Raw genomic sequence first — 23609 nt, forward strand, 5'->3', positions numbered from 1 at the left:
AAATGTTTCGAATAATGTTTAAATCCAGAGAAATAAGCAGTTTTAACTAGTGACACGGACCGTGTCCATAGTGTCATTGTGTCGCCTGCTAATGATGTCACAACCCCTCGATTTCCGGTTTTGTTTTGTACAAAACATATGGAAACACCAAAGACGCTTTGTGCGTTTTAATAGACCGGGGACTACCGCACAGAGTAGCATTATAACAGAACTTTCAAACGTATCTAGTATGATAAAACAGCGCTGCTTTTTCCCCCCATATACGCATGACCGGAAGGAGGCAAGGGGCGGAAGCGATCGACTTCGGCATAATAAAAGCTCTGAAAAATTACATATTGTGCCTTTAATATATAACTCTTGTTTTTATTGATTTAGGGTTGAAATGTGACCTGGATATTATGTTTAGTTAGATTCATCTGAATACATTAATATCTCTACAATATTTGTCCTTGTGCAAATTACGACTCATTTGTCTCTCATTCATGAGAACAACTGGACCAACAGTTATTACTGAATTATCGTCTAATGGTATTGATGCATCCAGCACCACATAGACAATCTAGTGTGTATTCGAACACCTGCTGTGACAGTGTGTGGGAGCGTTTGTAGGTCAGATTTATCACTGTGAGTAATTGGCCAATATACTCTGGTCTAGGATGGCTGCCTGCAGTGCTCAGAATCTGGAATTACAGAGGAAAGTCTTCCAGCTGGAGAAAACCAACACGTAAGTCTCGTTTTACAACAATATCAGGACTGCTCCGCTCTGACAGGGCTATAAATCAGTGGTTCTCAACTGGTTTCGCTTCAGGATCTGGATATACATTGGATGCTTGATGTCTTTAGTGACATCCGCAGTGATAACGCGATCATCCACCTCAAGCATCAGATTCATCCGCGTAGAATCGCGGAGCCGAAGCACAACTCACGTGATGTCCCATGTCAAAAAATTCTTAATGAATCATAATTTTCAATTCCAAATGAAATTAAACAACAATCCTTTAACAATAAATATTTCTGGATTAAGTGAGTTTTTTTTTTTCAGTTTAAATATCTATTAATATATTTATCAATCAGAATTTATTCAGAATTTTTTGACACTTTGAGGATTCTTGATTAATCCTTTTGGCTCCAAATTAACAGCATTCTGAAGAATTTATTGATGAGCCACACAAGCATCTGGGTTGATGGACTGAACTTCAAAACTTATTTTAACCCTACTGACATTTTCAAAACACAAATCCTCCCACATGCTGCATATTTGTCCTTAGATGAAGCCGTTCCCTTTTAAAGCATGACTCGGTACTTTACACTTCTAAAGTTCATATCAAATGGAAGTTCCATTACTGCTTCCTCTAACTCAGGGCACTCTCTCCATCTTTCTGTCAGGTCTCTGATGGAGCAGTTACGCCGGCTGCAGTCTCTGGTGATGAACGGCTCCTGTAAACCGGCTCAGACGGGAACCTGCATCCTGGTAAGATGACAGCACAGGAGGAGAAGCCTAAGAAAGGAAAAGAAATTAAGGAAGGAAGGAAGGAAGCTCCAAGCTTTGAATGAAATATATATATTTAATTTTAAATAAATTAATAAAAAATTAATATTTATATTCAATTTAAATAAATTATATTTCATATATTTTCATTGTTTGGATATTACTGTATTATATTTACATTTGTAATATACCATAATTTGCTATATAGAAATATATATGTAATATATTTATTAATTAAATATTTTAATTAATATACAGATTTAATATTTTTCAACAAAATATATTTTTTTTAATTAATATTCTATTAAAAGATCTTTTCAGATCTTTTTTTTTTTTTAAATGATCTGAGCTTTGCTCTTCACATACTCCGTTGTATACTCCTGACGGTGAAAGAAAATAACCAAAAGAAATGATAATCAGTGTTAATGTTTTGTGGTTTCATAAACTGTCTCTCTGCTCTGCAGGACATTTCATACTCGTCGTTGTCTGCTCTCTGTCGTGATGCGTCAGTCGATACAATTACATTCTACTTTATTAATAAATCCTAGCTTGAATCTCTACCTTGAGCAGATGAATGAATGATTTCAAAAGTGAGGCACCAGGCGGGTGTTTGAATTAAAATGAACACAGATGCCATGAAGATAAATGAAGTGGATATTACAATATTGCTTATGTGTAGAGAGTAGACTTCATGATTTACAGTGTCTTAAAAACATGTTTAGAAAGCAAAGAGCTGAGAAGGAAAATGTCCGGCATAAACAAGTGAAGGAAAGAAGGACTGAATGTTATGATGATAAATTGTAATAATTATAATTTAGTAATGTACACTGCTGTTGTTTTTTTTTAGAGTTTTGAGAGATTTCTGGTTAAATTAATGCAGTTCGTTTGAACTTTCTATTTATCAAAGAATCCTGAAAAATAAAATGCAACATGGTTTCCACAAAAATATGAAGCAGCACAACTGCTTTCAACATTGACAATAATCAGGAATGTTTCTTGAGCAGCAAATTAGCATATTAGAATGATTTCTGAAGATCATGTGACACTGAAGACTGATGCTGAAAATTCAGTTTTGCATCTCAGGAATAAATTAGTTTTAAAATATATTCAAATAGAACACAGTTATTTTAGAATTTTAAAATATTTTCATAAAACAAAACAAAAAAAAATATAATATAAAACAAAAAAAATGGTCTTGGTGAGAAATAGAGTACGAGATTTTTCAAAAACCTCTGAACAGTATATATAATAATTATTTGAAGTATATGGGAAAAGATATTGCAATATTGCTGACTTAAGTAAATAACATCCTTGTTTTTCTGCACCTTTTTATCTTTCCTGTGCATGTAGCGGAAAGAGAACGCGAATGAGGATGATGATTATAATGAAAGTGTTGATTGGAACAAGCCGTTTAAAGGATGTAGGTCATCAGCTGACCAATATAGCAGGACTTGCTTATTTACTTCCTCTCGTTTAATATTCCTTCTTTTCCTAGGTACTGGTCCTCTCTTTCTCTCTCATTCTCATCCCGAGCCTCCAGCCCATCTCACACAGGAGGGCCGCTGACCCCGGAGACTTCAGCACTGTGAAAGGTCAGTCAACATCGACTTCGACAGCATGCCACATGAAAAGCACTGCAGATAAGCATCATAAAAGGGTGCATTTACATCATATTATACTTCTGAATGCATTTCAGAAAACTGTGCAACTTCAAAACTTCTCTGTTTACATCTGAGGCATACAGTGAATCTTGTTTTCTGACTCAAATGTCATTATACATATATAAGCTGCTGATTTTCATCTGTATAATACAGACGCTCCACATCAAGGTGTAACCTGATTTATATTCAGGTTTTCTTTAACAGGTCAAAGTCTTATGGGAGGCTGCAGCATTGATGTGAACAGACAATTTATAGCTTGCATTTGAGCGTCGTCAGGCGCGTCTGTACTTTCTGAGCATTGATAGCAGTCAGAAAGCAACAGGGTCACAGCTGTTAGACATTATAGAATGTGTGAATTTTTAAATTAAGTTAAAAATAGGTTATACACCGGTGGAAAGAAAATAACCAAAAGAAATGATAATCAGTGTTTAAGGTCCTTTTGTGGTTTCATAAACTGTCCTCTCTGCTCTGCATGGACATTTCATACTCGGCGTTGTCGGCCTCTCTGTCGTGAATGCTGTCGATCGATACAATTACATTCTACTTTATTATAAATCCTAGCTTGAATCTCTACCTTGAAGCAGATGAATGAATGATTTCAAAAGTGAGGCACCATGGCGGGGTGTTTGAATTAAAATGAAACACAGATGCCATGAAGAGAAAATGAAGTGGATATTACAATAGTGCTTATGTGTAGAGAGTAGACTTCATGATTTACAGTGTCTTAAAAACATGTTTAGAAAGCCAAGAAGCTGAGAAGGAAAAATGTCCGGCATAAACAGGTGAAGGAAAGAAGGACTGAATGTTATGATTGATAAATTGTAATAATTATAATTTAGTAATGTACACTGCTGTTGTTTTTTTTTTAGAGTTTTGAGAGATTTCTGGTTAAAATTAATGCAGTTCGTTTGAACTTTCTATTTATCAAAGAATCATTGAAAAATAAAATGCAACATGGTCAGTATATTACATTTTGCCAGTATATTGCCATTCTGCTGCTTCAAATAAAAAAGTGATTTTATTTATATGTATATTAGCATATTAGAATGATTTCTGAAGATCATGTGACACTGAAGACTGATGCTGAAAATTCAGTTTTGCATCTCAGGAATAAATTAGTTTTAAAATATATTCAAATAGAACACAGTTATTTTAGAATTTTAAAATATTTTCATAAAACAAAACAAAAAAAAATATAATATAAAACAAAAAAAATGGTCTTGGTGAGAAATAGAGTACGAGATTTTTCAAAAACCTCTGAACAGTATATATAATAATTTATTTGAAAAGTATATGGAAAAAGATATTGCAATATTGCTGACTTAAGTAAATAACATCCTTGTTTTTCTGCACCTTTTTATCTTTCCTGTGCATGTAGCGGAAGAAGAACGCGAATGAGGATGATGATTATAATGAAAGTGTTGATTGGAACAAGCCGTTTTTAAAGGATGTAGGTCATCAGCTGACCAATATAGCAGGACTTGCTTCTTTACTTCCTCTCGTTTAAATATTCTTCTCTTTCCTAGGTACTGGTCCTCTCTTTCTCTCTTCTCATTCTCATCCCGAGCCTCCAGCCCATCTCACACAGGAGGGCCGCTGACCCCGGAGACTTCAGCACGTGAAAGGTCAGCAACATCGACTTCGACAGCATGCCACATGAAAAGCACTGCAGATAAGCATCATAAAAGGGTGCATTTACATCATATTATACTTCTGAATGCATTTCAGAAAACTGTGCAAACTTCCAAAACTTCTCTGTTTACATCTGAGGCATACAGTGAATCTCGTTTTCTGACTCAAATGTCATTATACATATATAAGCTGCTGATTTCATCTGTATAATACAGACGCTCCACATCAAGGTGTAACCTGATTTATATTCAGGTTTTCTTTAACAGGTCAAAGTCTTATGGGAGGCTGCAGCATTGATGTGAACAGACAATTTATAGCTTGCATTTGAGCGTCGTCAGGCGCGTCTGTACTTTCTGAGCATTGATAGCAGTCAGAAAGCAACAGGGTCACAGCTGTTAGACATTATAGAATGTGTGAATTTTAAATTAAGTAAAAATAGGTATACATTGAAAGACATACAATCTTACAATTATATTTTATACAATGTGCAAAATGTCCCAATTTCCATCACTCCCTCAGCCATTGTATTAGAAACACTAAATTAACTTGTTAACTAGTTTTTTTTTTTTTACTTTAGTTTTTTTTAAAATACAACATTATAAATTTACATTAAATATTTTTTTTTTAAATTGATAATATAAAAAACTTTCTTGATTTACAATGTTAATAACTGTACAAAAACAGAGTTTGTAAAAAGGGTGTAACTAGTATATAGAGTAAAATTTAATAATAAATATATTTTATATTATTACCTTTATAATTAAATTTTGTACACACACACACACATACACACATATAAATTACTTATTACATTTTATTATTATTTATTTTATTTAATTTTGTAAAAAAATATATATATATATTTATCTATTTATTTTTCTTATAATATCATACTTTTATCTCACAGTTTGGGTCTTTAAACATGAAAATATGCAGTTGCTTTTATATTTTGCCTTTAAATAGTATATACAGTCTATAGTAAAAATATATCAATAAATATTTTTTATTATTATTTATTTTATTTAATTTCGTAAAATAATATCTTTACCTTTTTATTTAATTATAATAGCATATTTTTCTCACACAGTTTGGGTATTTAAAAATTTAACTATATAGTTTCTTTTATATTTTAGCAAGACGATCACCATATTTGGAGTCAATGTCATCCAAAAGTTTGAAACCCCTGCTTTAAAGAACCCAGAAACTAAAAACACTGATCTGAAGAACCTATGATGTCACATAGCTCAACTCAAAAACAATATTCAATCAAAAATGGGTCTTGATAAAAAAAATTATACCTAGAACTCAAAAAGGTAAAACGAAAGAACCTTATTTTCACTCAGAAATCATTTACTCATCCTCATGTTGCTTGGACCCTGAAAGTTATGTGAATGATGACAGAAATAACCCTGAAAAGTGCTGCATGTCATGATGGTACATAATGTTCTTTTTCATGAAGCTAATATATGTCAAGGTCCTGTTTTCATACTTATGTACAGTATAATGGAACTGCTCTTGGGCAAGCTTTTAATGCTATGTACATACAAATGAAAAATTGACTACTGACACGTGCAAGTCTGACTGTGAAAAGTCCAGGAGCCCGGAGACAGAACACACTGAATATGCAGCAGTGAGTCACTGTGTCGAGACTGAGATGATGGAGCGACTGTTTTAATCTTCCCCTCTCTCCTGCAGTTCAGTCCAGGTCACTGCGCTCGGTGATGGAGGTGTACAGCATCCAGCCTGGCTACTCAGTCAACAGGGATGTGGACGTGTCGTCTTCCCCTCACAGCAAGCTTCGGCTCAGGCCCGAGTACGCCGACATGGACCCTCTACATCACAACCACAGCTACAGAGATGGCGAGCATCATCACAGAGATCCCATCACGGGCCACGCCGCCACACTGAGGTGGATAACGCATCATGAGAAAGACAGGAAGTGATGTCATGGATTGGCGAGCATTGTATCAGATGTTTGACCAAGGCATCGCCACAAATTCCGGCTACAGACAGGAAGTTACTGTCTAACTGACATGCAAAGCAGCCAACTGCTGTTTGTTTTGCTTGTGCGTGGCATTTAGGTGCATGTTTATCTGAATAGATTACACTGCAATAACAGACCGGAACTGTAAAAATATAAAGTGTTTCAAAGATGTACATATTTTATAGATGCTTTAGTTTACTTGTAAATAATGCACCTTAAACAAACTGTATTGTAAGATTTCATGCAAATACAGTAATCTTTCATTGCATGAACATTTGTTAACATAAATTGTTACAAAGATTTGATGCAAGTACTATGGCAAACTATGGCACATCTAGTAACTATTTCATCTCAAGTGTTCATTGCAGCAGCATTTGTAAGCATTTGACCACGTCATCGCAGCTCATTCCGGCCAAAAAACAGCCACAGACAGGAAGTGACTGTCTGACTGACATTCAAAGCAACCAACACCAGTCTGTTTTGCTTTTAGAATTTAGGTATGGGTTTATCTATATAGATTAGACAATAATTTGAAACTGGAAAGTATGCAGAAGTTGTACAGAAAACAAAAAATGGTGGAAAATAGAGTAAAATGCTGCAAAAAAAACAACAACAAAATACCAACTTTTACTTGGCATTTCGTTGTGATTTATCTAAATAGATTATAGCACTATAACAGACAAGAATTGGAAAGATGAATAATGCAAATAATAATACAGCAGCATGCAGAAAGTTACAGAAAACACACACACACATAAACACACACAAACACACAAATAGTACAGAAAACATACACACAAAAATAGTATAGTGTAAAATGTTGCAGGTTGATCTTAATAGATTATACCACAGCCTGAAATGGAAAAATAATACAAATAATAATGCAGCAGCCTATGCAAAAAGTTGTACAGAAAAACAAAACAAACAAAAAAACATGTAAAATAGTTTAAAATATTGTGGGTTTATCTGGATTAGTTATACCAAAATACACTGGAATGGAAACATTATTTTAAAAAATTATGCAGGCTATGCAATAAATTCCTCGAGAAAACACACAAAAAATAGTGTAAAATGTTGCAGGTTTATCTGAATGGATTATACCACAATAACACACAGAAATCAGAAAATAAATAATGCAAATAATGATGCAACAGACTATATAAAAAGTATGTTCATAAAAAAAAAATCAAAATGTAAAGTACATATTTCATAGATGCTTAAGTTTACTTGCAAATAATGTACCTTAAACAAACTATACTGTACAAAAAAATTCATGCAAATAAACTGCCAATTCAAGCGAAAAATGACTATTTCAAGCATTCATTGCATTAACGTTTGAAAACATTAATTGTTTTCATTGGATAAACTGCATGAAACCAGCAAGAAAGAGTTTTCTTTGCAATATGCATCAGTGAGTGGCATACTGTATGCATCCACAAATGTTGGCCTGTGTTTTAAACATTGCCTTTGGGGAAGAGATTAATCAATGGGAATTGGCCTAACACAGCACATCACATCAAAAGCAGACGCTCCTGCCAAGCAGTGTGTGGATCACTGTGCCAAGATCAGCTTCGCATCGGCCGCTTGATCAACTCAGATTGATGCACAGAGCTCATCTCATTTGAGCACAATCAAGCAGTCGCACAAGCTCAATGTACCAAGCTAGAGCTGGGTGTTAAATCTAGACATTCATTAATGTAAGTTTATATCCAGCAATATTTTCTCTGCATCTATCGCCCTTTATATTTATCTCAAAGGTTGTATCTGAGAACTCCCTTGAGCATTTTGACTCATGGTCAAATGTGGCTTTTGAATGCTAAACAACTTTTACTTTTGTTGCTCCATAAACTACTTGCACAGTCCATTTAGTGTTACATGCAACGCAGCAGATATGAACCCTAAAATGGCTATGAATGTGTTATTTGTTTGAGCAGGTATTTGCTCTTTCTCGCTCCACCTCCGTGAACCTCCAGCTGTATAATACAGACGCTCCACATACAGCTGTTGCCTGTATAATTAGACCCGTGGAGTATTGCACATCTCGAGACCTGTGTTCATCAGCGCATCAGGAGTGGTCAAGGGCACGTGCTGCTTTCCATTTGTTAAAAATTACCTTTCACTCCAACATGCACCAGAGTTTCAGGTGCTGCTACTGATGTGGTGTGCTTTAGAGGTAAATGAGGGGTGGTGAGGAATAACAATTACCTTGTTTCACACAGGGTCAGTGCTTTTGCATCAAAACTGCTCCTCAGGTGGCCGCTGGCACACAATGTGCCAGAAAAAATACAGCACAATCTTGGACTGCATGAGCTGCTTTGTTTTCTTTCTGCACAGCTCTCCTTTAGGGTTTTTCATTTTAGTTTTACTTGGAATTTTTTTTTTTTTTTTTTTTTTTTTTACATTTCAAACTGCATAATTGAAGCATTTAGAATAGTACTGAACAACTGAATTTGTCGAATTGTATTTTCCAGGATAAAGGTTTCCCAATTTTAAAACATTATTGTAAAACCTTGACTGAATTCAGTTGAATGTATTTATTTCCTATTTCTTGGTATTTGTATGATGTTTGCAGGTGTAATTAAATGACCTACGGTGTCACTCATGTGGGTGTTGCTTGGGAAGTTTCCTTGACATTGATTTGAAAAGCTAATGATCGACACAGCTCGAGTGGATCACATTCACAATCATTTTTTAATTTCCCAAAAGCTGAGCTTTTAGCTGTTAGAGTTCTACTAGAGATCTACTTATTTTGTTAAAAGATATCCATCTTTAGAGGTTATTCATTCATTTTTACATTAGCAGAAGTATCTCATTTCATAACCAGATGTGCAGTTTTCCTAATTAAAGCTCCTTGTCTAAAATCATGCACAATGCATTAAAATCAGGTATGGTTGCATATCTATATTTTACAGAGGATATCATGATTTCTGAATAAACTTGAACAGGACAAATACTGTTTTAGACTGTTCTCACACAGTGCTTGATCTGTGCATATTTCTCTCCTGATGCGGGCAAGATGACTTTTTAACTGAAGAAAGCAGCATTATGGATCCCACCTAACATCAAAGTTTTTAAATATACTTTCATATTGGAATAATTTCACATTCAATCTTCAAATTAATGTAGAAACAACCTAAAGAACATAAAGTATATTTTTAATATTTGTTTGATGGCATCTTTTTTGAAGGCAAGTATCATTGATACTAATTTTACTGATGTGATGTCTCTGAAAAAGTTTTTTCCGCTAATATTTAACCATTGACTATAGCCCTTCAACATCACAGTATAATTGAGAGCTATCAATTTTAACATTTATTAGACTTCAAAAACAATCTTCACATAAACCCATTATAATAAATATGATACTTAACTACCTGTGCTGTGCCCTTCAGAAAGTAGAAAAAATACAGAAAGTTATTAAACACTAAATTCTAAATTAAATATAGATGAATCCTTAAATCTACAAAAGTTATTGATTTCCTTTTTTTTCTTTTGTTCTTTGATGAACAGACATCCCAGCAGCTGGTTAAGTTATTTGGCTGCTATTACTGTAAGAGCTGCCGCTGCTGAACGTGACGCAGATCTGACACGCATGCTCATAGTTTAATTTGCACTTTAATATGAAATGATACAGGCTACAGCATGCATCGCCATATTTGTGTGTGCAATTGAGGAGCATGCACTCAGAGCACAGTATAACGGCTGACAAGACAGGAAAATTCATTTTTACTGACATATGGCCTGATCTCATCTGACCGCAGTTTACTGTTGTTCTACTGAAGCTTCTCATCACCTGTACCTTTTCCGCGCTCGTTTGACTCACACCTAGCGCTGAGGCAAAGTGGATGTGGTTGTTGAAGATGTTCTGCAGCCCTTGCGTTAACTTCCTGTGTTAATGCACACATTTTGAAAGCACTGATTTGTATCTTACAAACACACAGCTTTTCACTTTACAAGACATTAATGGACTGGAGTGATGTGGATAACTTGTAGATTAATGTGGTTTTTATCAGCTGTTTGGACTCTCATTCTGACGGCACCCATTCACTGCAGAGAATCCATTGGAGAGCAAGTGATGGAATGCTACATTTCTCCAAATCTGTTCCCATGAACAAATAGGCTCATCTACATCTGGGAGGTTTTGGCTCATTTGTGTACCATAAAACGAATATTTTTTCAATTATCGTATTTTGACTATAAAAATGTCTACTGACTACATAATAACATTAAAATGTATTAATTATCCACTTCTAATTTGATACTTGGAGGATTCTTGTTTGCTCCCTTTAGGATCCTTAAGACTGATTATTTATTAGGATCCTGTTCACATTTTTCAGGATTTGCTCATCTGGACTAAATGTTCAAGAAGACAATCCCCGACTGAATATCTCAGAATCTGTATAGTGGAAGCCAGTTGTCCTGGAATGAACTCGCCTTGAGGGAAGTTGACTGTCCCTCCACCTCTACCATGATCAATCACTGTCTCTCAGAGCCCAGGGCGAGTGCTGTGTTCTCTTACAGACTCTTCCTCAAACAGCCATGTTGAGCAGGAGAACGGACAGGACAGCTGAACGCGTGTGGAGAATCACTGCCTGTTCTGATCTCTCTCTCTAACGCTGTTTGATGTCTGAATACTGACCCATTTTTACATGCAAATGTTGATGGCCAGCAAACTCAAGCGAAGTCAGACACCATCTCACTAACTAGTCTCAAAACTTCTTATGGGAATACAATGTTTTAAACTTAAAGTTATTTAAAGATGGAAATCATGCATATTAGTTTGCTATTATCAAAATAAAGTGGATTTTAAACTATTTACAACATCACTGATAAAAAGAAAAAAAAGACCCACACACCATATGTTGTTACAATGGGAACCTGCTGTTTATTCACACTTACTTGAGCTTAATGCCTTAAAAAGAATGTTTTGAGAAGATTGTTACAATATGAACCACATTAAGAGTTAAAAAATCTTCAATAAAATAAATGTGTTTAAAATGTATTGTCAGCTACGGAAATGTCTTTTTCCTGAATATTACAAAACATATTCTGGATAATTTTTCAACAACCAAACAATAAATAAATATTATTTTTCATTCAATGCTACACTATGTAACTTTTTTTGGTTCAAACTTAACCAAATTTAAATAATGAGCAAACATCATAAACCATCTTCCAAACCCTTTTTTTTCCCCCCCAAATCACTATCGTAGTCATGTAATCATTATTTACATTTCAAAGCTGCTGGGACTGATTTCTCGGGAAACTGCATACTTTCCTCATTCATCTGTGCCTATACGTATATGTATACATCATATCCATAAATAAAAGAATGTAGGTCAGGCTACTACTATGCGTCAAACACTTGAATCCACAACTACTAAACCTCGAACCGAAGCGAAAGAACCTATAATAAAACATGAATCAACATGCAGAGCATCACATTTGCTGTGCATTGAGGAGATTCATAAAACTATGTTTACATTGCTAACAATGGCAATCTCTAAACCAGTTAAAATATTGGTCTATTTGCCTATAAGTAGATTTGACAATTATAGTTCCCATGGTTATCTGATATGAAAAGCAATTATATGGCATTGCCAAATTGTCAATAAGTCAAAACAACTATGCATATCAGCTGCTTACCTGTTTGTGAGGCATATCTTTCAGTCTTTCTTTCATTATTGGTAGAGTTTTGATGTTCTTTTTGACATTCACACTGATAATGAGATCATCTGCCTCAAGCCATCAGATTCATCTGTGCAGAATAGCGGAGCCCCAGCACAACTCACATAATGACTGAAACAATGTTCCTCCGCAGGTTACTTGTGCTTTAACTGCTAGAGAGCCAAAAGTAACATAATAGTGTATAGTGTTAAAGAAAAAATTATAGTCATAATCATTATGTGACAATTTAATGACAATTAAACACATTCCCCCTCAGATGAAGAAAATCAGTTTTGTCCTTCTCCTTGCATGTATGTATGTACAGTATGTATATATATATATATATATATATATATATATATATATATATATATATATAATATATATATATATATATATATATATATATATATATATATATATATATCATTTAACTCAAAAAGTAAAATAAAACTAGTTCATAGACGTGTTTTATGCCAGCTACACTGTACATTTTCTACAGTAGGTAAAAGGTATTCAGTTTTGTGGAATATACATTTATTCATTTGGCAGATGTTTTTATCCAAAACCTATTATAAGCCTAAAGCTTTTATTTTTTTATCAATGACAAGTGAAAACGTCTCCATATGACAGCAGCCAGTCTCCTCCATATAAAGCCCGGTGATGCTCCTTGAGCTCATTCAGGTGCGGAGAGTCAGAGGAGAGAGCAGCGGCTCAGATTCACGCAGTAACCGTACTTAAAAATAGAAATAAAGAGTTTACTCGCATGAGGATCACATGCTGCACCTATAGGATGACTTTTAGGAACACATTTGAGTAGCACATGAAATCTTATTGAAAATCTTATGGGTGCGTAAAACCGTGCCATGCAGGGGAACAGCAGCGCGTTGGCACCGAGTTTAGCGGCGTGCGGACCGGCACTGGACGAGGGCGATGCGCTGTCGAACCGGACCGCTCTCCACAACCTGTCTCTCCGCTGCTGGCTGCAGCTGCTCTCCAAAGAGTCCGCACCGGAGCTCTACAGCGACAGCTCGAGCGTGGCCATGCGCGTCGTTATTGCGCTCGTCTACCTGATCGTGTGCGCTCTGGGGCTCGTCGGGAACCTGTTGGCGCTTTACCTGCTCCAGTCACGCCACAGACTCAAGCAGTCGTCCATCAACTGTTTTGTCATGAGTCTAGCCGTGACGGACCTGCAGTTCGTCCTGACTCTTCCGTTCTGGGCCGTGGACACCGCTTTGGACTTCAGATGGCCGTTTGGAAAGGTGATGTGCAAGATCATCAGCTCGGTCACCACTATGAACATGTACGCGAGCGTGTTCTTCTTGACGGCCATGAGCGTTGCGCGCTACTGCTCCTTGTCCTCATCCCTGCGGATGCAAAGTCCCAAAACCGCCTCGGCCGAGGTCAAGTGGGCCAGTTTGGGAATCTGGACCGTGTCCGTGGTGGCCACCATCCCTCACGCGGTTTACTCCACCACGGCGCAGGTGTCCGACGACGAGCTGTGCCTCGTGCGCTTCTCGGATTCCGGTAGCTGGGACCCGCAACTGCTTCTGGGTCTCTATCAAACCCAGAAGGTCCTCCTCGGCTTCGTGATTCCGCTGGTCATCATCTGCGTTTGTTACCTTCTCCTGCTGCGCTTCGTTCTGCGGCGGCGCGTCAGTGGAATTCCTGGCTCGGACAGCGAGAGAGGGCGGCACAAGCGCCGTTCCAAAGTCACCAGATCGGTCACCATCGTGGTTCTGTCGTTCTTTCTGTGCTGGTTGCCCAACCAGGCGCTGACCCTTTGGGGGGTGCTCATCAAATTTGATCTGGTGCCGTTCAGCAACGCGTTTTACAACGCGCAGGCATACGCGTTCCCCATCACCGTGTGCCTAGCGCACACCAACAGTTGCCTGAACCCGGTGCTGTACTGTCTGATCCGCCAGGAGTACCGCACCGGCCTCAAGAAACTGCTGTTTAGAGCCACTCCGTCCATCCGGAACCTGGCCAAGCTGGTGTACCGGGGAAAGAAGGTGGCGGAGGCTCCGCCTGCGGTGTCCGTGGTGCAGATGGAGATCGGGATGTGACGAAAAATCCACTGAGACTCGTTTGAACTTTTGAATGCATCTTCGTATACCTCTGCAACGTGGATTTGCAAATATCAGACATTGCTGACTTGAAATAGAATCGCATTGGAGCATATAATAGCTACATGTACATTATCAGACAAAAGTTTGGACGCACTTGTCGTGTTTCTTACGACCTCAAAAACATCAAGGCATGTTTTTTCTTTATTTTTGCCCTACAAGTTTAAGGAAATGTTTATTAATGTATGTCTGTTTGTTTGTTTATTGGGTGAGTTTAAGCAGAGGGTGAAGCAAAAACATATTTCATTTATTTGTTATTATTTGTGAAATTGATAAAATAGTTTTCACTGTACTATTTCATAGTTCTTTTCCATACAAGTTTAAGGAAATATTACTTAATAAGCAAAAGAGTGAAACAAAAAATATTAAGAAAATTTGTAAATATTGACTAAAAATTAAATGTGTTTATTTAAAATTATTTAAAAAAATATTATTATTATTTTAATAGTTTGTAGGTTTTTTCTTTTCTTTTTTTCCATACAAATTTAAGGAAACATTTCTGAAAAAGTGTAAGGGTGAAAACAAAAATGACTAAAAAATAAACTGATTTATTTATTTGAATGTATTTTTATTTAATAGGTGAATTGAAGGCGATATTGATGTGTTCAGCAATACACACTCGTCCTTCATTACGTAATTCACACATTTCCATTTGAACTATTTCATGGTTTGGATGACTTCTCTATGGACTCTTTTTCACAGTGTGATGGCACATTTCCAGAATTGCAATCATTGTAAAAAAGTTTATATTTTCAATTTTAAATAATGTAAATTTATGACACTGTACTTTGTGTCACATCATTTTCAGAGCCAGCTGTGATGACTCCCTCTTCTGTGAACACCAAAAATGTGGGGTTCATTATTTCAAAATACTGATAATAATTATCATAAGAAATGACAAGGTGTGTCTAAACTCCTGACTGCTAATGTGGTATGAAAACATAATACTGTAGGTGATTCTATTGCATGGAATTATGTTTGTTGTTCAGACCATCCCAAACATCTCAAGCAACCAACGTCTCCATGGATGTGTAGTGTTTCCAAAAGCTGAGCTTCAGAACTGCAACCCACTCACCGTGACCGAGTTTATTCTCTCTTTCTGGAAAAAAAAAAAAAATGAAAGAAAAATATTGAATGAACTTTGCGGACCTTCAGAGGAAAAAGCCATGAGGAGAGAAAGCATTTTCTAAACTGTCCTTGAACCATTCGTATAGTTCAGTCATCTCTGAACAAATGCTGCTGAATGCAGACGCTGAATACAACTCTTTTTGATGGAGTTTGAAAGCAATGTGCCATTTTCATTTAAGTGTGTTTCTCTCACATATGAGTCCACTTCTGACACATCATCTGAGTCAAGTGCAGTGGTTCACTTTGGTGAATTGTATATGGCTCAATGTAAATAAAAAACATTTTAAGCAAATCCTCCATTTTTTCTGATTATTTTATTTGGTTCCAATGACAGGGTGAATGTGTAAAGTGGAGTTTGCTATTAGAGGTGTAAAAGGTTTTAAGTACTCCAAAAGTGTGCTTTATGTCACAACATTTGAATCCAGTGATCAAAATGTGATTTGATAATTAGTAAGACTGCACCAGTGAAAGGAAGCCTTATGACTGCTCTTTTTTTACACATTAATTTGAACAATTTTTGCAGTCTTCATTGATATTCAAGTTGCATTGCATGATACAAATTCTTTAGTCTTTGCTGTAATGTGTCAGATTCATATACAGTACTGTATACTGTGTATGAAAATTTGTATGCATACACAAAATCTTTGCAAAAACATTTAGTGTACAACAAGAGAGGTCTGTACAAATTACTGTATCTTACAATGCAAAGGAATTAACTTTGCCCTTCCAGAACTATTTTTTTAACTGATAAACATTAAACTACATAAAAATAAAAAAAATAAGCTAATGCAACCGTTTTTAAACAACTTAATTTCATTACATGCAATGAAATCCACTTAAATCAAATCATTTTCTTTGCTGAAACGAGGCCAGTAATTTCCAGTTCCCAGCAAGCACTTGGAGAGTAAATCTTATAATGGTTCGCTTTTAATTTCAAGAGAAAATATTTCTTCAAAATATCTTCTTTTGTGTCACACAGATCAAAGTAACTCATACAATTTTGGAATGACAGGAAGGCCAATAAACGAAGACTATTCCATTTCCTATGCCCACATCCAATTTAAGTTCTGTTAAGCAGTCATTATTGTTATTATTTATACATTTATATTAGCCTGGCTTGTATCAGGTCAGCTGCAGGAATGGGAATGTGATGATGTGGTTTCTGTGACATGTTTCTCGCTTGATGAAAGCCATAAAGCTTCATGCACACATATAATATCACAATTCTGTTCAATGGTGTCCTTTTGGAGAAAATGTTCACTGTTATATGCACAAGCATGACCTGTTGACTCAGGCACATCCTTGTGAGCTGTCAGTCTTGTTAAGTCTTTGCATGTGCTCAAATAGATTTCATGTAAGAAGCACAAACTCGGCTCATGAAGGGCTCTTTATTAATCATGTGTCAACTGATAATACAGTTCTTCATCCTTGCATCTAATTTCAGTCATCAGTTTCAGGTTTTACAGCTATGACTGGAAAATAAAACGCACTTCTAACCACTGTGATTCCAGTGCACTGGATCTTGTTTATATTTTAATTTCTTTTTCATTTAAATATTCAGATTGGGATTGTGCCTATGAATTTAAAACAGGTGGCATGGCATTGCTTTATAGCAGAGCTTGCAGCTGATTTATTTCTGGATTCTGTGGTGAATCTTAAATGTGCTCGCCTGTTACCTGGAGCTCTGGACGAAATTGCTCAACACTCTGTGCCGGAAGCTTAATCTACATTTTTCATGGACTTCAGAATAAAGCAGCATAGCAAATGCACAGGCTTTGGTTTGATTCCAGTTAAACTAGAAAGCAGCACAGCTAATGTACAGTAAAAATGTCTTCCAGTTCCATTTTAGACATAATTACGTATAACTGGCCCCTTTGTATGTATATATATTCTACAATATACAATGTATATTGTAGAAGAGAGGAAAGTTTTCATGAGCATTGCAATGTTCAGAGCTAAAAACAAATGTCAGCAGACCGGAAAGATTTTAAAACGAGCGGTTCATTCATAAACAGGTACAAACTTACCTTTACCCTGTGGAAATTCAAACGACAGAAGACAACAAGCACAGCGCTGAGAAGGGGCGGGGCTACATAAGGTCTATAGAACATACTTTTTAATGATCGCAAAGTAATTACTTGTGCAAAAGAAGTAGGCTACTTACAGTAGCTGCCTATGTGATTTCGGATGCAGCCATTATCTTTATGAACAAGCCTTTAAATAAAAAAAAAAAAAAAATTCATTCATTCAAACGAATAAATATTTTAATAATTAAAACACACATCTGTAATGTTTCAATGGCTCACCAACAAAGCAGCGCACAGGCCCAACAACTGTCTATATTTTCAAAATTATATGAAAGCAAATACATTTCTAATCATTTTACAATAAATCTAAGCCTTTCAAACTAGTTTTCATTATTGAAATGAAATTAAAAACTCTATTATTTAATAATAAATTGTATTTTTAGGTATGAATAACCTATCAAACACATAAAGTCCGAAGACCATAATAATAATAATAAAAACTAAATAAATAAATAAAATTGACTATAGTTCCTGTACCTCAATTGCATTTCTAATAATTTTACAATAATTCCTTGAAAAATTATCAGTGTATTCAGTATATCAGTCTGTTCACAGGGTTATTAATTAAAAGTAAAAGCATAAATGCTAATGTGACTTGAAATAAAAATGAATTTAGTTAAAAGCTAAGTCGAAACTTTTTAGTAGGGTACTAAATAACTAAAACTAAAGCTTAAAAAAATGAAAAGCCATATTTAAAAAAAAATGAAAAACTAATAAAATTAAAACAAACAAACAAACAAACAAACAAAAAAAATACACAACAAAATTACTAAAACTGATAATAGTTCCTTTACCTTCACAGCATGAAGAAGCAGCCTTGGAATAAAGAAAAATACAAATAGTGAGGCTCAAGGGCATCGCTTGACAATTCACAGCAGGTGTGTCTGATCTCATTCCCCTGACAGCTCCACAGCACTCACTCATCTCCATTATCAAGATCCACATTAAAAATGTCCCTGTATTAAAGAACTTGTATTAATGTTGCAGTGCAACTGGGTCAGGACAGTGTAATTTGATTGGCATGTTACTATCATCATTGTCTGTTAATTTTAGCTGCATCATGAGACAAATATAGCCGCTTTCTTTGTGACATTTGTTTTTCACAGATGAGTTTGAAATGTCGTGTGAATTTTCATGTTTGTGTAAAGGTTAAATGAAAATGAACTGATGTGTTTACAGCAGGAGAGTGAGAGAGCAGAGATGATCCGCTTTGCAATTCTGAAGTGGATTTGCCATTTAAAAGTGGCACTCTTGTGAATCTGAAGAATGCAGCAGCTGCTTGATTAAAATGAAGCTGTTGTGTTTGTTTTTTATTTTTTTTTTGTAAAGGTCATTGATGCTCTGCTGTCAGTTTAATCAGGAGCTCAGAGTGAATGTCTTCAGGACATAGAAATTTAACAATTATTTCATGGTATGATATGATAAGAAAGTCAAGTAATGTTCAAGTATAATAACAAAAATAATATATAAAAAATAATAAAACAAATACATAACACATTTACAATTAGCAGCCAGAACGTTTGAACTAATATAGGTATTAAATATATAGGTATAGTTAACTAAACCTAAAAAAAAAAAAAAAAAAAAAAAAAAAAAAAAAAAAAAAAAAAACACTTTTTTGTTATTTGGAATTAAATAAACTGTAATAAAAGATAAAACAAAATTAAACATTTTATTTCAAAACATTTCTTATTTCCATTAAGTTTAACTGTACATATTAAAATATCTAAAACTAAAAATCAATAAAAACTACACAGACATAAAAAAAATATTTTTACATAAAAATTGTTTGTTATTTTTTATTATTTTTTATTTTTTAATATTGTTATTGTTTTTTATTTTTATTTTGAATTTTTTTTTTTTTATTTTATACTTTCAGTTTTCATTTATTTGTTACATTTTTATGTGCTTCTGTCATTTTAATTAATTTATTTATTTTTAATATCACCCTATAAAACCCATTTACAGGCCAATTTAATTTTTTTTTTTAATATATTAATAATAGACAATCTTCAGGCTAAAAACCCTCTTCAAAGGCCTATAAAGGCTTTAATGTGAAGAGGGATCAATATCACAGCACTGTCAGTTCAATAACACCTGTAATATGCAACACAAGCAAACAAAATTAAAACAAATGACCTAAAATAAAAGCGTGTCTCATAATAAGGCAGGACTCCCCATGAGACGCAATCACTCTCTCTGCTGCTAATTAACCAGAGTTTGAGCATCGAAATGAGCTCTTAACCTTTAATATACACCTTGTATGAAGAAGCATGTCTCCCACTGGCTCTGCAGCACTTGCACTTACTACAGGAAACATAAAGCTGAGATTGCAAATAACTGAGAAAGACTTAAAGAATAGAGTGACATTTGCTCCGTGCGCGTGGGCTGAGATTGTAGACTACTGACTGTATACACTCTGGAGCTCATATGATACCTGAAGAAAGCTGTTGGTATCACATTTATCTCAGTGACAGCTGCTCCCGAAAGATCAGCCGCTAAGAAAACATTAATATACTACTTGCATTTTATTTGTTGCACAAAACTAGTGAGATTATTTCTTTTATTTTGTAACGGAATTCATGCATAGGCATACACAGAAATAGTGTTATTTTACTATTGAGCTACTAAATCTTTTTTTAATTTTTTATTTAAAGTTTCAGTAATTTTGTTCAGTGTTTTTGTCATTTTTAGTTTTTTCCCCCAATATATCTATATAATCTTTTTTAAATGTAGTACATAAGGTTAAACTAAATAAAAAATAAATGTAGGTTTTTGTATTAAGTTGAGGTTTTTTTATTGTTTATTTCAAGTTTTTTTTTTTTTACATTATTAGTTTTAGTTAATTATTATAACCCTGGTGTACAAATCTAATTTCAAGCATTTAAGCAGAAGCCTTTAGTTAACCTTAAAAAGGTATTTAAGATGCATAATAAAAAAGAAAAACAAATAAATTACAAGTATTATTAACTAGACAAAAAAGTTTGTCAAGACAAACTTTAGGTTGGCTTGAGAAAGCCTAGCCTGAAAGTTTTAAGCAGTTGTTGCCTGACCAGAGATTTTGAAGATTAAAGTAACAGCAAATGTTTTCTATTAAACATAAAAATATTCAAATAACATGCAAATATAGGGTCAAATACTCTTTTTTTCCCCCAGATTGAACTACTTCAAATATTGTATTGTAAATTGTTGAATGCATTTGATTTGCTAACTACAATGTTTCTATTTCACTGAAGTGTATTTTGGGATTGCATTCATGAAGGATACGTGTAATATAAAATGCTGCCTACATGGGCATCTCACTTGGTTTTGAAACAGAGCCTTATTTGTACAGAATAATAAGTGCTTTAAAGGAACAGGTTCACCCAAAAACTAAAACTTGCTAAAAAATGTACTCACATTCAGGCCATCCAAAAATGTAGATGAGTTTGTTTCTTCATCATATCTGGAGAAATGTAGTATTCCTTCACTTGCTCACTAATGAATCCTCTGGAGTGAATGGGTGCCGTCAGAATGAGAGTCCAAACAGCTGATAAAAACATCACAATAAAGTCATCCTGTCTGAATCATGAGAGAATATGCACAGATCAAGCACCATTTACAAACCAAAACCATTCCAAACAAAAATGTTGATGGATTTTTGATGAAAGAGGACAACAGGGACATTTTCCACCAGAAGAAGCATTATTATGGACTTTATTTTGGCAAGAAGCAGTGGTTTAAATTTAAAACATCTTAATGATGGATCTGTTTCTTACAAACATGCAGCTTTTCACTTCATGGAAACTGTTGGACTAGAATGGTGTGGATTACTTGTGGTACTGTGATGTATTTATCAGCTATTCAGACTCTTATTCTGATGGATCTGTTGCTAAGCAAGTAATGGCATGCTAAATTATAACTTGCATATGCATTTATGTAAAAAAAAAAAAAAAAAAATGCAGCGCTAACAACTCTATTCTGTTCCTTGACTGAGCGCAGAGCATACGAATGACACACTGATGACCACCTGACACTCTTATGTCAGATCATCACTATAATCAGTCCTATTCTTTGATATTGACATGGAGTTATTATAATCAGTTGTATAATTTCATGCATTATCATTCACAGAGTCACGTTTACTTAAAGCAAAAATCAGTGGAAAAACAGATAATATTCTGGCAGAAAATTATCAGTACCCTTTCCATCAAGTTTGTGGACATTTCCTTCAACCCTAAAACAACACAATGCAATGCTAAGTTCATAATAATAATAATAATAATAATAATAATAATAACTTATATTATTACTTTGTTTTGAAAAAGAAATTTATACATGGGCACAATTTCTATTTGTTTGCTAAATTGTAATTCTGAAAAAATGTTTAAGATCACAATAAACACCTAATTAATGACTGTAATTAATTAAATAATTTTTGAAACACCAAATTATTATTATTTTTATCAATCGTAATTATACTTGTACAAACTGTACAATTTTGCTATTTGTTCAATTCACTGTTAAAATGAGCTAAAGATTAATTTGATTATGTTCAATCCACTTAAATTCATAGCATTTAAGTTAAATGTAATTATTTTGCATTGGGACTACATGAATATTTGTTGACGATTGAATATTTTGTTGATGTTTTACTGGGCAATGGATCTGTAATAACTAAGTGCATTTTTTTTGTGATTTTCAGTAAAGAGAAAGAATTGTTAATGTTTAGTGATATTGGGGACTTAGAAGTTTCGATTTTTTTTTTTTTCAGTTTTTTAATCAAAATGAAAAAATCGTTACTCAATTCTCTTTATTTTTAAGTAGAAAATGAAATGACCAGAAGGTACACAGACCCTAAATAAATAGCTAAAATACTAAATTTGAAAATCAAATCTAATTCCTGCAAATTCCAAAAACAGTCATGTTTCATTACTCTCGTACCTTCACATGAATTCCTCAGCAGCTCTGCACATCACACAGAACGTCTTCTGAACTCGTGTTGTGAGTTTGACACAGGTCACGTGACGTCACCCGCCTCTGCTCTCCCTCTGAAACTGACACATGAAATACACAAATAATTGCATTTAAAAGCTTATCGTAATTGCTTCCTGTGCCCCGTCATTTAGGTCAGGCCACGACCTTTCCGTCTGGCCTGGCCGTATGATAGTGATCTGGTCAGAGCGGGTACTTTAGCACAGTCTTCATCAGCACTGGACGTGGCTCTAGGTTATCACGACACGGCCGTGCTCTTGTTTCCCCGCAGACATCAGATCAGATCAACACACATGCAGCCACACGAAACTCAGCCTGTCTGCTGGAAAACACAAAGGACAATCTCTTTTATTTTTCTGACAGTGAAACACCTGCGTTCTGAGAGGTGCAGGATTCACTGATGAACAGGATTTATCTTGTTTATATATCGAGTTTGTTGTTTGCTATAATAAAACATCAAACTGATCAAAGAACAACAGATGAACAGAGACCAGCCTTTTGCATTCAAATCATCAGACACTGACAAAGTTTTGTTTTGTTTTGTTTTGTTGTTATGGGTTATAAATGTCTACTGAATTTACTTCCAGATTTTATTTTCTACTAAATCAGGCAAAGAAAGAAGTCTCTTATGGTCACCAAGACTGCATTTATTTGATTATATAAACAGCATCATTACTCCAGTCTTCAGTGTCACATAATCATTCAGTAATCATTCTAATATGCTGATTTGCTGCTCTATAAATATTATAATCAATATTGAAAACGGTTGAGTTGCTCGATATTTTTGTGGAAACGGTGATTTCTGTCAGGATTCTTTAATCAATAAATTCAAAAGAACTTTTGCAACAATATAAATGTATT

General features: G+C 34.8%; 2 protein-coding genes across 4 annotated transcripts in view; both read left to right on the plus strand.

Moving 5' to 3' along the window:
- Window positions 1-9368, plus strand: part of creb3l3b (cAMP responsive element binding protein 3-like 3b) — a 28097-nt gene extending 18729 nt beyond the window's left edge. For 2 of the 3 annotated variants that reach the window (XM_042719062.1, XM_042719061.1), the window contains exons 7-10: window positions 656-724; window positions 1387-1471; window positions 2985-3081; window positions 6478-9368. In XM_042719062.1, coding sequence (XP_042574996.1) covers window positions 656-724; window positions 1387-1471; window positions 2985-3081; window positions 6478-6725 — 499 coding nt within the window. In that variant the 3' untranslated portion in view covers window positions 6726-9368. Of the gene's footprint in view, window positions 1-655; window positions 725-1386; window positions 1472-2984; window positions 3082-3354; window positions 3502-6477 lie in introns of those variants that run through there. The other variant, XM_042719063.1, reaches the window with a different exon arrangement.
- A 3539-nt stretch (window positions 9369-12907) lies between these two features.
- LOC109085278 (relaxin-3 receptor 1-like) lies at window positions 12908-14996 on the plus strand. Its single transcript, XM_019099903.2, has one exon. The coding sequence runs from the start codon at window positions 13300-13302 to the stop codon at window positions 14497-14499; it is 1200 nt and encodes a 399-aa protein (XP_018955448.1). The 5' UTR covers window positions 12908-13299; the 3' UTR covers window positions 14500-14996.
- Window positions 14997-23609: the final 8613 nt, after the last annotated feature.

The sequence above is a fragment of the Cyprinus carpio genome, chromosome B2 (genome assembly GCF_018340385.1).
Source record: "Cyprinus carpio isolate SPL01 chromosome B2, ASM1834038v1, whole genome shotgun sequence".
Classification (NCBI taxonomy): Eukaryota; Metazoa; Chordata; class Actinopteri; order Cypriniformes; family Cyprinidae; genus Cyprinus; species Cyprinus carpio.